This window comes from Octopus sinensis, linkage group LG4 (genome assembly GCF_006345805.1).
Source record: "Octopus sinensis linkage group LG4, ASM634580v1, whole genome shotgun sequence".
Lineage (NCBI taxonomy): Eukaryota > Metazoa > Mollusca > Cephalopoda > Octopoda > Octopodidae > Octopus > Octopus sinensis.
The window spans coordinates 85,542,648-85,560,032 of NC_043000.1; the positions used below are offsets into that span (position 1 = coordinate 85,542,648).

At 35.2% G+C, this 17,385-nt stretch overlaps 1 protein-coding gene across 3 annotated transcripts in view; it reads right to left on the reverse strand.

Moving 5' to 3' along the window:
- LOC115210363 (autophagy-related protein 16-1) overlaps positions 1-17,385 on the reverse strand; it is a 90,429-nt gene that overhangs the window by 36,020 nt on the left and 37,024 nt on the right. For all 3 annotated transcript variants that reach the window (XM_029778926.2, XM_029778925.2, XM_029778927.2), the window contains exons 7-8: positions 12,064-12,135; positions 10,070-10,148 (exon numbers count right to left, since the gene is read on the reverse strand). In XM_029778926.2, the coding sequence (XP_029634786.1) occupies positions 10,070-10,148; positions 12,064-12,135 (151 nt within the window). The remainder of the gene's footprint in view (positions 1-10,069; positions 10,149-12,063; positions 12,136-17,385) is intronic.

A 17,385-nucleotide genomic window follows, 5' to 3' on the forward strand; every position in this document is an offset into this window, starting at 1 on the left:
ACAAGGAAAGATGCACAAAGGACACATTTATTACAGAAGGCGTTCTAGTAGCTATCAAGCTAATTGGTTCTTTTGAGCTTTCAATCACCCTATTGTATATAATTAGCATTACCAGGAAAGCCAACACTCACAGGTACAATGTGACTTAGAGTAGGATAAAAATAATGCATAAGATATATCAATAATGCTTGGCATGTTTGCAGCAATATCCAATAATGTTCCAGTTTGTGAGGGTACATGGCCTAGTGGTTAGGATGCTGAACTCATGATCGCAAGATTGAGGTTTCAATTCCTGGAGCAGAAGACTTCATCTCATGTTGCTCTGTGTCACTTCAACACCTAATGTATGGTACACTGCGCACCTATTCAGTCAACATCGATTTGATGGAAAGAATGAGCTAATGTACAACATATACATTTGATCCATTTAAACAAATCATTTGTGGTGGTCGTTCTGCAAAAACTGAATACTCATATGTCATATTCAACAGGAGATTCCATCATAGCTCCAGTTAAGTAAATGAGATGTTTCTTCTATTATAGCAAAGCAAAAAATATCAGTAGCTAAGATTTGATACATTTATTTTCATGGTCGTCATATATTCTAAATGTTCCAGCTCTTAGAGATATTCAATTGAAATTGATGAATACATATATATATATATGTATTCCTAGTTATGAGTAAATAACTAAAGTGCATAAATACATACAATCACATACAATTTATACTGCTTGAACAAAATTGTAAAATATTTATATCATAAATTGTACACATAAACAAGCATTAATTACAAAACATGTATTGTCCTCATAGCATTGAATACCAAACCTATTATCATTATTATTATTTACATAGCAGCTCAACTCAGCTCGATGTGGCTGAGGTCATCCCAGGTTAGCAGTCCCAGTGGTATCATCATGTGTAGAACTGACCAGATCCACCAGTGCTCTCTATCGCTGGCCGTCCTGTGCCAACTCCTTTACATCCATCAAGATGGAGTTGAGTCTCCAGAGATATTCCTTAATCATGACCAGTCATCTGATGTTCTTGATGGCCCTCACAGCTCTGCTATTGAAAACTGTCGATCCTCTATATTGGCCCTGAAGTCATAGAGTTTATCAGCTCCTGCAACTATCTGGACTCCACAGTCAACAGCAATGGAGACTTGACTCCAGAGATCAACTGCATACATGGTTTGACCGCCAAGGTTGTGCACACCCTATGGAAGCTGCTTTGGTGCCACTGCCCTATCTCCTAGAAGTCAAAGCTCCATATCTACAAAGTGTTGACCCTCTCTCTTCTCCTCTATGGAGCAGCAAGGTGGCTCCTCACAAAGACCCTGGCAAGGTGGATTATTTACATATATATATGTACACTCAAATACGCACACACACACACACACACACAAACAGGCAAATCCAAGAACAAAACAAAACCCCAGAAAACAACAAAAGTCAATTGGACGTACACTAAATATATTAGATTGATAACCAGTGAAAGTTTAGATGGAAAAATAGGAGTAGAAATGACATTTCGAGCATGGCTCTTCATCATACAGAGGAAAGGGAGGAAGGAGCAAATAGTTCAAAGAAAAGCATGTGTGTTGTTATATGGCCAAAAAATAACTGACCTGAAGTTGGAGAGAGACAGCAAATGTGATTTTTAAAAGCAGGAGAATATAAAAATGGGCAGTGTGTGTGCAAGATAAGTGGAGAGAGAAAAAGAGGGGAAAAGCACAGGAAAGGAGAATGAGATTGGGGAGAGAGATGGAATTTAGAAGCTGTTTGAAGGAGGAGGGAGCGTATTAAGTCAAAACAGCTTACGAGTTTGTAAAGAGAAGATATAATGTTGCTCCTTGCTAAGTCAGGTAGTGATGAATCCATGGTGTGAGGCCAGGCCAAATATTGTGAGGTATTGGGTGGAGTGGTTGGTCAAGCAGAAGTGGCAAACAGGAGTATTTTTCTGGAGGCAGATATCTCATAGATATCAGTAATCTGTTGGCTAGATGGTGGCCAGACTGTCCAACATGCAAAGACCCGCAAAGGGTAATTTGAGGCAGTAAATGATGTTAGATGAGATACAGGAGGAGCCACAGAAGTGAACAGTGTGTTGGTTGGTTCTAGTGACAGAGGTGATGTTGGTGATGGACAGGTGTGGTACTGTGGTCAAGAGCAAGGGAAGGATCCAGCATGGGTGAGAATGGAGGGAGAGGTAGGAGCTATGGACCAGTAGGTCACATAGGTGCTGAGTACATTTGAAGGAGGAGAGAGGTGGGTTGGGGAAAACAGGGAGGGTGGTAAGATCAGAAAGGGGAAGTTAGAAGGCCCATAGAAGTTTCTGGTGAAGGGGTAGAGTAGAGGGGTGGAAAATAGAAGAAAGGGGACATGATTGGGAGATGGGTGTGAGTGAGAACAGAGGTATGATCAATTTGGCAGGCATGAGTAAGGGCAGCATGGACAGGGGTGGAGAGGTATCCACGAGGAGTTGACAGACAAGCCAAGTAAAAAATACTCCAAATGCAGATGCAAAACTTAGGATCAAGAAGCCACAAAGTAAACCTAGCAAGGATAAAAGTTCCACTTAGCAGGCAAGACCACAGAATTCAACTACCATTAAGAGGCGGCTCATACTCAATATGCAGAAATAGGTAGGAACTCTGGCATGAAATAAATTAATTTAAATATTCAGAAAGCTCTCAAGAGGTAGCTGATAACTTCTGTTATCTTAGTAAATTAATTACCAGTGATTATTATCTCTGCAAGTAACATAGGGGTTCTCTCCCCCAAGTGAAGGGCAAATTATATAATTGCATTCAAAGAGCCAGTACTGCCTGGTAGCAAAAAATGGTACTAAATGTGAAGGATGTGCAGAGGTTAGAAAGAAATAAGGTGAGTATAGTTTGCAGAATGTGTTAATTTTAGTGAGAACAAACAACAGAATACAAACAAGCTGAGACTGGGTATAAGCAGAATCTGATGTAATACACAAGAAAAAAGATTGCATTGGTGTAGCCATGTGATGTATAATGAGCGTGACAGAGCCAAGTAATCACAAAACAGAAGGAACTCATTGAAGAGGGAGGGAAATTAGATAAGGATATGGATATCTCGGTAAAGGCTTAAATCAGGATGCTGGACTTCATAAATGCAACAAGAAATTGTAATGAGTAGCACAATGCTATGCTGCAGAAAACCTATCAGTCTTTACAAGCACAGAAAAATAAATAACAATGATTATGATAATGACAATAATTACTATGAAATACACACAGATCTCAACTTGGAATTCAACCAGCATAACAAAATCAAAACTGCTAGGATCTTGATACAACTCTACAGACTCACATAAACTTATACACTCAACCATCTGTATGTTAACCAGAATATATTTGTAAATATTTCAACAGTAAAAACAATAATGAACTCTACAATGATTCTTCTATTATTTATGACTGAGTAGATGAATGAAAAACAAGATACATCTCCAACGCAAAAGGCTCAATCACAAATCTGCCACTCTCTGACAGGCTTGTGGTCAAGCCTGTAGCAGTGTACACCTCTGGTGTTCTTGACCCCTGGATTTGGTAAATTTTGATACTTTCACCCACACAATTTTCACTAAGAAAAAAAAAAAAACAACTCAGAGTTTTTGTGTCAAATCAAGTACCCTGCAAACCCCTTATTTTTCGTTCAGAAAAGCCCCACTCCACCCCCACCCAGTCATTGGAATTTTTTTTTTCTTTTTCATTGAATGGATTATGGTGACCTCTTAATATGCCATAAAACCCATTTTTTGGTCCAGAAAACAGGATGGGGTGGAACCCTCGGAAATTTCACCCCCTCCCATTTTCAAATATTTTTTTGCTTTTTCTTTCTTTACCCATATTTTTAGATAACACTAGCAGTATCGCCCGGCGTTGCTCGGGTTTGTAAGGGAAATAACTATATAAGCATTTTTAGAGAGTTATAGCCAAAAAATAGAAAAAAAATGCTTAAAAAATGGAAAAAAAATTAAGGTAAATTTTTTTTTTAAATCGTTAACACATCGTAGATATTTTTAGAGAGTTTAGCGAAAAAAATGCTTTAAAATGGAAAAATATGATGGTAAATTTTTTTAAATCGTAGACTCATCGTAGACGCACGCTAATACCCAGAAGGGCTCGATATGAATCACGACTATAAGATACCCGGTTTTGGTTACACTGCACCGCAAAATGTGGGAGTAGTTAGGAATCTAAATCGTAGGAGACAGACACACAACTTCACTTTTATATATAAAGATATAAGCCACGTAGTTATATACACATACTTTGTTATATACACATTCTTAAAAGAAAATGTTATTTTGAACACAACATTTATAAAGAATAAAATATTTTTTGGTTTTTCTTTTAAACGGATGCATACATTTATTAATAACTATATATAAGTGTCGTCTGTTTATACATAAACACTGTTTCATACTGCAAGCTCGGCTCGCCAATTAATACTACCAAAATTTAACAACAGAAAGTAAAATAAAAACCAATTTACCTTTTCTGTATTGTTATAGCAATTCGACCGTCCATGTGTCTTTGCAAATGTGTTGGAATGAGAAGTGAGTTGTGTTTTGGCGCCTTTTTTACTAATAACAAACACACACGTGTTTGTATGTAGTTGTTTGAAACGTTTGTGTTTGTCACTGTCATATATGTATGTGTATGCGTGTGTGTGAGGAATGACACACACACACACTCACGCACGCACACATGTACATCAATGCTTTCGGAGTGAAATGTTAAAATATTGAGTTTTCTCGAATTTTGTCTTAATTGGGGGTAAAATTGAAAGAAATTTTGTATGGCATGACCCAATGGAAGTACTTTGAAAAATCATGGGTAAACTCTAATTGAAGAAATTGTGTGAGGAGTAAATCATTATGTATTTATTTGTTTCTGTTTGATGTGTTTTTTTTTTTTAGTAGTGGTTTCACTTTAATCGTTGCAAACTTGCAAAGAGAAAGTCGTAGAAATTAGAGTGATAGCGTGAGTGAATCAGATCGTTCCCTTTTTGTGTGTGCGTGTGCTATAGCCCACACTAAGAAAAGCACTTGACTTACACACCACAATGTGAGTTTTCTCTAAATTTTGCTTAATTGGGGCTGAAATTTTAAAAACTGGACCTGGCACGACCCGATGCATTCTACTCTTAAAAATGCTAGGTAAATTGTAATTGAAGAAATCCTATATTGTAGATTTCTATAAGAGACAAAGGGAGGCAGATAAAATCTGCCTTTTATAATAAGAGATTTGGCAGAAATACGTTCTTGAGAGAGTATGGATTACATTAGATTGAAAATTCAAAGAATTGAAATGAATAATTGAAAATGCAGAGGTTATAGAAGTTAGTGGTTAGAGATAAAGAATGATAAATAATTCATCTAAAAAAGCAAGTTAGAGTCTGTGTATGAGTGTGAAACAAGTAAAATTATAATATTAAAACAAAATATTTTTTCATACCTCTTAAAATCACTGGATATAATATATATAATAATCCCAGATTGCAGAATAAATTTGGAAAGCTAAACACTTTCCCTTTGCAATTTTTGGCACTGAAATCGGGGTGCTAATGTGTTTCATTTTTGTGTGGGGAGGGGGAGAAAGAGAGAGTGGGTGACGAAGTTTACCCCACCCTTTTTTCCAAACAAAAATAAGGGGTTTGCAGGATACTTGATTCCACACAAAAAAATCCAAGTTTTTTTTTTTTTTTTTTTGCTTAATGAAAGTATCAAAATTTATCCTAGATTCTTGCTCACTGCAATCAGGGTGCAGAAGGCTATGTGCAAGTACGAGCCCCATGAGTCAGAATGGCTGTTTAAGTGTGTCTCCCTTGACATCGTCCAGGACAATGCCTTCTCCAATTCTGTCTGCTGGAACCATGAGGCCAACTGACAAGTTGTTTTAGTTAATATATATATATATTATTCTGTTAGAAATTAAAAATTATGTATGGTACATAGAAGAGACATTGGAAACAAGATAGTGTTTATGTGCATGCAAATTAGTGTTGTTTTTCTTGTTTATGCACTTTCAACTTGCATCTTTGCCCCTACCACACTCACCTATTGCTCACCCACCCATTTTTGCTTGTCTCCTTATCATGCATAGGTGTCCAACTCTGACTGCATAATCCACATCAATGAACCTCTTGTCCTTCATCAAGCCTATATATAAAGGATTGTGTCAGACTATCTTCAATGAACTCTACCTAACCAATAAACTCTAACATCACTCTGTTGTACTTTGAGCTATCAAACGCATCCCAAATATCATGCTCTTGCTCCTTTCCATGCACCCATCCATTCTGGCCCTTCTAATACAATTGCTCTCCCTCCTATTTCCGTCTTTGGTCACCTGAACAAATGTACACATCATAGGTTATTTAGTGCTCTCTAAATTCATGCCTACACTCTTGACCTCTCAGTCATCTATTTCTGGCCTTTCTGCTGTCATCACTTCTATCTCATTCTTTGGTCTACATACCTTAGGTTCCTAAATACCTCCTCTTGTACTGATGCCACATTGGAACACTCCTGCTGTGCTACCTCTACAAGCGATTGCAGAACAAGGTTACCTCTCTGGTGCTGGTACCATGAAAAAATGCATTCAGTATATATTATAAAATGGTTGGCCAAAGATCAGAGACAGTGTTGGGTTGTGAAGTCCCTTTAAGGATTATTCACTCATTCTAGTGTTAGTACCATGAGAAAATGAACCCAGCTGTAGAAACCAAGCAAAATGATAAATTTATGGGCTCCACTAAAGAATCAAACCAGACTGTGATGGCCCATACAACCTATACTAGCAAAGAAAGTGGACATAAAATGATTATGGTTCCTGTCATGAACATCCTGCCCTTTTCAAGACATCTCAAACAGTACTGTCCTATGTGCTCTTTCTAATTTTAAGGTAGTAGGGTGTGATCTGAGGGAGATTTGGTTGCTATTTCTAAAAAGTTAAATAAGCTTACAACTAGATAAAGTGAGCCTTTTGAGAGTTAACTATGAGTGACAACAATGTGAAATCAAATGGGATTTTGTTTATCTCTAGTGTTGAATAGCAAAAAAATCATGAAGCTACATAAAGTTTGTCAAGAAATATCTTCACAAATCAGTGACTCGAGTGAATAACAATAACCAAGACTTGAATGCACTATTAATTTTACCTTTTACACATGTCAATTATATATTTTGACATTTACTTCGGCTTCATTTGAACCCTTGACTTTTCATTGCAACATCCATTATTTTGTATTTTAGAATGAAGGCTTATATAGTAAATAATGACAATGAAATGTTTTAAATTGAATTTTGCAATATAATTTTGGAGATTTCCATACTGCTACAGCAATATTTCAAACAACGATTAAATGAACCACCCATACTGTTAGAGTAACAAAGTGAGCAGAGAATAATCATATCAGCTGAGGTGTCTATTGATAAGCGCTGCGTCAAAAGAGACATGCAAAGCAACTGACCGTCAAATATACATCAGATGCGATCAGTTCTATAATTTACTTGAATATTATCATTTAAAAAAATATCAACAGAATTGCACAAAAGCAAACCTATTCATAAAATGAAACGCTGATGAAAAGACATTTTGGCAATAATACAAAACATAACACAAAACATTTTTTAAGGAAGGCTAGATTGAATATTACACATCAAGTAGAAACATCATTTGGAGATATCTGCTTGTTACAATATTGTTATATAAATTACCCAGCAGTAATGAAAAGATGCTTAGAAGTAGTTCCTGTTAGATCAAACAGAGGAATCAACAACCCCAAGTTAGTTAAGTGGAACCAAAATGCTGATAACAGAATTGGCAGGTCCTTTAAATAGAGATGCAAAATATTCATTCATGATAGAACAGTAAGAATTATCAGTGAAGTGGGTAGGTCATCTCCCGGTTAGCATGGTCATTAAAAAGAAAAAATTACATGCTATAAAAAGGTAAAAACAGAAGATAAAAACTTATAGACTAAATTGTGAAAACAGAGAAAGTAATATTTAAATTTACAAAATATGAAGTTTGGATTTGTGTTTAGAATGTAAGATTGCTGTGAAAATACATTATCAGAAAATAAGTGAATGCAAGTGGTATTTGTTAACTTGGCAGAATACCTTGGATAGCAATCTGATTGAGTAGGAGGAATATGAACTTAGTGATCATATACACACTACTAACCACATCGATACTCAAATTACACACTGAAATTGTTTTTAATGCATTGTGTGTATTCATCTCAACTTTTGGCAATTATGTATGATTGATTATATGACAACCGAGAAATGGCCCTGGTTGACTTCAGTGTTGAACAGACTTTCTAAGATATATTGGCAGTTCTTAACATCTTCATCATCAACATTTTCCCAACACTCTAATGATTCTACCACTAATTCAATACCAGTGACTCCTAATTTTGGAAAATATTTCATGTCTAATAGCTTAAAATTAAAAAGTTTTTTTTTTTGTTTTTTTCTCCAAATGAATTGAAATGTTTAGCCTTACTGTATTCTACTGAATGCTCACATCACTAAAAACATTCATGTTGCTAATACAAAAAAATACCATGAAATCAGAAGTAACAATACATCACAGATACAGATGGTTTTTTACTTAAAATCTTCCTTGTATTTCAAAGCACAACAGAAAAAGCTGAAACACTGAAGTTAAATACACCAAACTTGAAAATGGTTGATAAACACACACACAGTTTAGTTATCAGTTACCAATTAGTAAACCAACTTGTTCTTCAGTAGATCCATCTCTTTTTATGTAATTCTGATTCAGCAAACTTTGCACTGGCTGATCTGGACTAGGTTGAGAAAGAACAAATTACCAAATTCAGCTACCAGCAAAATATACGCCAACGACTATGCAGAAAAATCTTTTCCGACATAGATTAGTGGTAGTGTTAATTTTCCATAACTGATATTGAATCAATTTTCAGTAACTTCCATGAAAAAGTCAGGGAAATTGAATAATATCAGGGAGGTTAATACCCAAGGCCTTTAAAGGAGTGTAGCATTGATTACTTTCATGAATTCACAACTCATCAATCTAAATGATTTTGAAAATATCACATTTATATATGTATAATCATAATAATTTAACAATATATATTATTGTTTTATATATATATATATATCACACATAAAATCTATAAAATAAGTTTATATGAAGTGAGGTGCATTCTAACAGGATATTCCAAGTAGTATCATTCTTTTCAAAATTTACCAATCATGCAATAGAAATTGTTTTTATTTTACCAATTTTATAGTGTTTTTATTGCCAATACACGTTATCACTATATATATATATATATATATATATATATATATATATATATATATATAAAACTTTCTTGATGATCTGTTCTTGTTAATCATCCAAATGCACTTGGAACATCCAATACAGAGTTCCAAGCAACCATAATGGTTAAGAAATAATATAAACTTGTTTTTATCATAATTTCTTCAATAAACACACATGTGATGTGTGTATATGTGTATATATAAGTATGTATATGTGTATATATGTATGTATATGTATGTGTGTGTACATATATATATACACACACATACTCACACTTTCAAATAAATAAAGTACAAAGTATTAGTAGAAATGTAGCTTTCAAATAGTAATAATCATGCCTCTGGTACTGCCTCTGCAGAAAGCAATGTAAGTATATAAATGCTAGGCATAGAAGCATGTCTAAATAAGCATAGACACACAGGCAAATTTTTTACTTCAGGTTGATTAAACCAAATAACATAAACTGACAAATGATACACCTACAGTTTGAACCTTCATCTCATAGATATGTCCAGATTCATGAAACCAAACATCTTATCTATGAAACTATTTCTTTTCACATTTAATAAAATTCTAAGAAATTATTCAAATAAAAGAAAATAATTCAAAATTACTGGAATAAAGTATTTTCAATAAATGATAATGAAACAAAGAGGAGTAAGAAAAAGAAAAAAAAAAACTCGAAAGAAAAGTCAAAGTTAACTCACCAGTTTAGTTAGAATTCTTGTTGGAATTGATATTGCTGGTAAGTTAGCTTGACCACAGACTGGTATTAATGGAGAATCACTGGTTAAAAAACAAAAAATGTAAACATTAAAAAAATTTACTTATCATTATACATTTAGTTGTAATGAAAGAAATATTATGTGATTCTAAATAAACAAATTACTGAAGTGATTGCTTTTTAATTAGTAATGGAAAAAACTCCATTAGGAGCTATCACGGATAGAGAATAATGTGCACATAAACAGTCAAGATGATATATATAAGCTGTTTTGAGTACAGATGTATTATCATCCGTCAACCACTTTTCCATGCTTGCATAGTTTGGACAGAGTTCATTTGAGGCAGATTTTCTGTGGCTGGATGCTCTTCTTGTCTTCAACCCTCATCTATTTCCAAACAAAATATTTCCCTATGGCCAGACGTTCTCACAGAATATTGGAAATAAAGGACACTGCTTATATGATAGTAACATTCACAAACTTCAAGCAATGTCAAGACAAGGAGACACACCCACACATATATATATACACAACAGGCTTTTAGTTTCTGTATACTAAATCCACTTACAGGGTTTTAGTCTGCTCAGTGCTATAGTAGAAGACACTTGCCCAAGGTGCCACACAGAGGGACTGAATCCTGAATCATGTGGTTGGGAAACAACTCTCTTACCACATAGCCATATTTATACCTTATATGCCCTTCAACATAATCCAAGCCAATATGTGGTCACTTGAGCTGCTAGAAATAGTAATTATCTTTTTCAAACTACATTCTACTATTTTAAAGAAAAGAAAAGTTTGAGGAGACCTGAAAAAGAAAGGAATAGTTGTGGCTGGAATGCCTTTGATCATATGTCAACTAGATCACCACTGGCTTGGGACAAAACATAATTGAATTATTACAAACATAACTAATAATAGTTTTCAATACACAATGAATTAGTTACTATAGTTTAACAATTAAGGAACTATCACAATTGCATATTGTTAATTCTATTTTGTATCGCTTTTCAAGGTTTCAATATAACCAATATTAAACTTATAAAGGAATTGATATTCTGTACAGAATTTTTGTTTACTATTGAAAAATTTACAAAATCATTAGTAAAACCATTATCTTGCAAGACAAACTTGTTGAATGATTGCTTTAAAGTCACTGATAACACTAACTTTTGGCTTAGACATGCTACCTCCTCTCACTGCCTTTTCTACCATTACTATAAATGCCTCTGCTCTTTAGAGTTGGTTGGGTTTATGTCACCTCTATTAGGGCATTCCCAACTCATTAATCTCTCCTCTCCCTTGTGTTCAAATCTCACTCACCTCCAATCATTAATCACTATGCCCAGTCCTTTCTTCCTACAACACTGATCTTCTGGAACTCCCTCCCTGCTCATGTCTGTTACATGTCTTAATGACATTAATCTCCTTGGTCTCAGAAGGCCTGTGATGACCCTGAATACTGCCCCTTATTCCAGACACAATGAAAATTAATCTCCTTTACATTACACTTTCAGTTCATATGTTTTCACATGTGTTGATTTACAGAGATTCAAGAGGAACATTAATGGCATCAATCTCACTGGTCATGGAGGGTCTCTGAAGGCCCTGAACACTGTCCCATCAGCCAGAATCAACAAAAATAGAAATATTTCTTTCTCCTTGCACTCTGAGGTTTTAAAAATATGAAAGCACACATTTGATAACTTAGTACTAGATACACTATATCTGAGTAAAAGATTAGATAATCTTGAATAGAGTACTGTTATTTAAAGATCTGCTCAAAAAAGGGTTAACAATAACAATTGTTAGTTATCACTGATTGCTGAAAGTAGGAACTTTTAGCAAGACAGATTACAGTTAGTTAAACTATAAAATGCCTTCCACAACATATGCAAAGTTACAGCTCATTTTAGTTAGTTTTGCAAGTCTATACTGAAGAGCAAGTATACAAATTCTTAATAAAATAAGTTTACTTTTCTGGGATTATTTGCACAGGTTCTTTGGCTGCCTCAGCGAGATCTTCTTTAATTTTGGCCTGTCTCTTCCTACATGAAACAAGCAAAAATAAATATCACGAAACAATCCATATATTTTCATCAATACATTTGAATACTTGTTTTTAAATAATCATTAATGTTTCAAAAGCATTTATTATTTAATAAAATTATTATATCAGTTCCAATTATTCAATGTATGTAATAAATCATTTTACTTACATCGCTGTTTAATGCTAATATGGTCCCAACACAACCTCTATGAAACAATATAAACTTAAAATACGTGATTATGCTTTGTTTGTTGACACTGTACTCTTAGTAACAACATATGCTAATACACTCCAGGTCTTTAACTGTAGTTAAGGATATGAAAGAAAAGACTGAAGATATGTAAAGGGGAATTGTCACCATCTCAATCAAACAGGAAACAAAATCTTAGCATACACCAATTGTCATTACTTAAAAAGAGAGAGATTTAAAGGTGGTGGTAGTTTTGGTGAGGAGTGAGAATAGAAGGAGAGACAGACAGATAGAGAAATAACGAAACTGAGTAAAAAATGTAAAGTAAAGAAACTGCAAGAATTGTAAGACAGAAATTAACATAGGAAGTGATAAACAGGAGACAGAGGATAGATAAAGTCTAGAAGAGTTTGAGAAAATATACAGTAAAGAAAGGATTTAAAGCATGAAGTGAATTGGAAAAAAATGATAGAAAGAAAATAACATTGATGGATGGAAGTGGGAGTATAGGAGATAACAAAAGAATACAAGGTGGGGAGAGAATAATAAATTTGAAAAGAAACAATTAGAGTAGAAATAAAATAGAATAGATCAACTACAGTACAATCTGATACATTTTTTATTGACTTATTTATCATATGGTTATCTTTTGACATAAAAAGACAATTTACATCACTATACACAGAGACACACGACAGGCTTCCATAGAGTTTCTGCCAACCAAATTCCATTTACAAGGCATTGGTTAATCCTAAGTTATAGCCCAAGGTGCCATGCAGTGAGATTGAACCTAGAACTACCTGTAGCCATTATACATACACAGTCTCTCTCTCTCTCCCATATTTAGAGAGATGTGTATTTATGTTTTGTTTTTGCCAAGGAACAACACTTTATATATTTATGGTATGCTCAAGGGCTGATTAATAAGTATCCAGACTGCTGCCATAGTAATGAAACTAAAGCACGCAGTGAAGTCGCTTGGCACACATTGACCTTGAACTTTGCTGTGCATGCATACTAAGTTTTAACATTCTAACTCATTTCCGCTGTTTACAGCACTGCTTGGAAGGATGTGATCATCACATTAACTACAACAGAGCAACACTAGTTTAGATGCTTACACAAAGTTGCAGAAAGTGTATGGAGAGGAGCATATGAACTGCACACAAGAGTACAAGTGGTTCAGACGTTTCTGAAAAAATGCCAATATTGACAAATGTTTTGGGAGACCTGCAACCAGCAGAACTGAGAAAAACATTGCAGATGTGCATGCAGCTGTGAGAGGAAACCATCGAATCACTATCCATGAGTTATTAGAGGATGTGCAGATTAGGTATGGTTCAGTTCAGTCCATTATCACTGAAGATTTGGGTATGAGACATGTATCTGCCAAAACTACTTTCAGTTGACCAAAATCATGCTCGGGTTTCAGTTGCATAAGATCTCCTTGATTGTATTGAGAACAATGAAATCTTTTTAAAAACTTTGCATAGGCCTCTGAGCAGGTATTGTCGAGTTTTTGATGTAGATTCTCTGCTCAACTTTCTCTGTCATGGTCAATGCAACAATCACACACTACACACGTTACTTTGAAGCACTGCTGTAAACAGCGGAAGTGAGCTAGAATGTTAAAGCTTAGTGCACATGTACAGCAGAGTACAAGGTCAGTCTGTGCTGAGCAGCTTTACTTGGCATGAATTGGCTTCATTACTATGGCAACAGTCTGAATACTTATTCATTAGCCTTCATATAGTTAGTTCATCTAGCATTGCCAATGATGACCAAGGACATTACATGGGAGAAGGGGCACAGTGTGTTCAACTGCAGCCAATCAGTCTGATGTGTGCTCAGAAGGCTCTGCAGCAGGTCAGGCACTGGTGGTTTGTTGGGAGTGTGGGCACGAGTTGGCTCTGGACTTGCATAGTTCATGTTTTCTTTGTGCTCCTGCAATCCTGTTCTGTTCATAGGAGGTGGTACCTCTGTTGGTGCAGTTTTGCCAGGCAGGGTAGTCTTGTGTTTGCATTTACTAGGTGTTGGAGTTGAACTCAAACCTCTTCAGCAAGGCTTTGAATGTGTCCTTGAAGTGCTTTTTCTGACCATCTTGCATGTGCTTGTCTTTCACCAGTTCATTATAAAACAGTCTCTTGAGGAATCACGTGTCAGGCATTCAAACAAGGTGGCTTACCCACCTGACCTGTGCTCTCCTCAGAAATGTGTAAATGCTTGGCCTATCATCACGTGAGAGGACCTCTGTGTCTTGCCAGGTGATTTTCCAGGCAGTTCATGTGGAAGTGGTTTAACTTTTTGACATGGTGTTCATAAACAGTCCAAGTCTCGCAGGCATACAGTAGCATAGACAGTACAATTACTTAGTAGAGCTTCAACTTGGTGACCAGCCTAATGCCTCTTTTCACCCACACTGATACATGTAGCCACCTAAATGCTGAACTTTCCTTGGAGGTGTGTGTGTTGATTTCATCATCAATGCTCAGACCTGGAGAGTGCACTGCCAAGGTATGTGAACTTAACAACCTTACAGGTCTCCTCGTTGACAGTGATAGTTGGTTGCACATACAGCTTCTGCAGGGCAAGTTGGTACATGACCTCTGTCTTCCGAGTACTGATTGCGAGGGCAAAGTTGTAGATAGTGGAAAAGCAGTTCATGCTCTGCAGCATCTGGACCTCTGAGATGATGTTGAATGTGCAGTTATCTGTGAACAGAAAGTTGCACATGGTCTACACACATGCCTTCAGTTTATGTTCACATATATGAATAGCAGGTTGGTCTATTAACTAATTAATTCTCAAAATTCTGAAAATGTAATTATTAATATTTTACAAGTTACAAAGCAGTGAGCTGGCAAAACCATTAGTATGCTGGACAAAATGTTTAGCAGCAATTCATCTGTCCTTATGATCTGAGCACAAATTCCGTCAAGGTCGACTTTGTCTTTTATCCTGCTGGTGTTGATAAAATAAGTACCAGTTGAGCACTGAAGTTGACATAATCGACTTAGCCCTTCAAAATTGCTGGCCTTGTGCCGAAATGTGAAACAAGTATTTTATATGTTACACATGTTGTTGTATTCAACTGACAAAATCTTACTTGCTGTATGTGTAATGACTAAAATATTGAATATTTCCTGTTAAAGCTTTTTGTCATTCTTTGGTAAGAATTGGTGTATTGGGATTTATCAAATATTCAGTGTCTAGGTTGAATCTTTCTCTCAGTTCAATACGTTCTTGAATTTTTTTCTCTTTACAAAAGACAAAAGATTTAAATAAAAGATTTTTTAAGAGTCTCTTCGTGGGTCAGATTATTGATTTTTTGTAGAACTTTAAAATACTGAATTGTCGTAAACTGAATAATAAACAGGGCAATTTGATTGGTTAAAATTAATATATCAAAAAAAAACCACACAGGTAGTCCAGATTTCGATTTTGCTTCACCCAATCAGCAGTTATGTCAGAATTATCATGTACTTGCGAAAAAGGTAGATGTATTAGTTGTCAAGAATGTTACAGATGTGGATGTACATGTCGCAGAGATAATAAATGAAATGAAAATGTAAACACACATGCCACAACAAGAATACGACTTATGGGAGGTGTCAGCACACATAAAACATATGAATACAAGAAAACATAGTGTGTATACGGAACAAGAGGATTCTGAACCAGACGTTAGCGATCCATCACAAATTGTTTCCACATTGTATGAAGCATTTGGTTTAAAATCAGTATCGTCATTACCAGGAAAAGCTAAACATGAAGGTACCCAAATGGAAGACTTTGATGAAGCAGTTAAAAAGCGACTAGTGAAACTAACCAGTACCATAACAAAAAAAGTATGCTCTATCATTAGTCCGTATGATGCCAAAGGCTTTATGAAAGAGGTTGTTAAAAATGAAGGAGAAGGTGTCACCGATGAAGGCAAATTAGTGAAAATATCATTAAAGTACGAGATACATTGCCGAGAAATGTTGTACAAGCTGATGTTGTTACAGCTCCATTAGCGATATCCTTAATTTCAAGTGTTTCGAAAGATCATTTTGGTATTGGTATGAAGGAAGTTGCTTCATTAAGACATAAGTATAAACATATGGCAAGTGGAAAGCAGCTTACACTTTCCAATAGATCTGATCATGATCAAATGGAAGCTGCAGTGAAGTTTGTTTTGTCGCATACTGATGTAGGCTGAATCTCATGGGGTACCAAAACATTTATGATTAATAGCGAAGAAATACATCTCCCCAAGCTGATTAGGAAAAAGAATATAACTATAATGCTACGAGATTACAAAGAAACCATACCTCAAAATAAACAATTAAGCTCTACATCATTCCTGATTAAAAAGCGGTTGATTATGTGTCAGGTGTATTGATGTATGATAATTTTGCATGTTTGAAGACTGTTGTTGCTACCAGTGCTGAATCAGAATCTTTGAATGCTATTGTTAATGGTTTAAAAGCTTACATTAAGACAACCTATGAGAGACACATTTCTACATGTAGTATCACAGAGAAAGAGTTTTCTTTATCCATCTCTGGAGTGAAAATGAAACAATGTGGTGTTTGTTGCTGTCCCAAGCATTTAATACGTTAAATAGCATGTGAACCCAGAACATAAAATTCTATAGAATGATGCTATGGAAAAATTATATCTTTTATTTGGTCATCGTGTGAGAGTACTTAATCAACGCAACAGGACTGATGAAATGATCTTCAATTTACATTTAGAAAATGCTAGGGTTGCTATGGATTTCAAAATGAAATTCAAAGTTATATACTATAGGGAAAAAAACTACAGATTTTGACGGTAAGAAAGAGTCAATGTGGCATGGAACCATAATGTATACAAGATACACTGATGAAGAACAGCGTAATACTGAAAATTTAAAGGATGATTGTATCACTTTGATCACATTTCTACTGGGGATTCTAAGCAAGACTATGTGGCTGTTATGTCCTATTTTGATGCAGTATGTAGACAAATATTAACCAAATTTCCACACATTTGAAATCTTTATGTACAATCTGACAACGCAAGATGTTATAA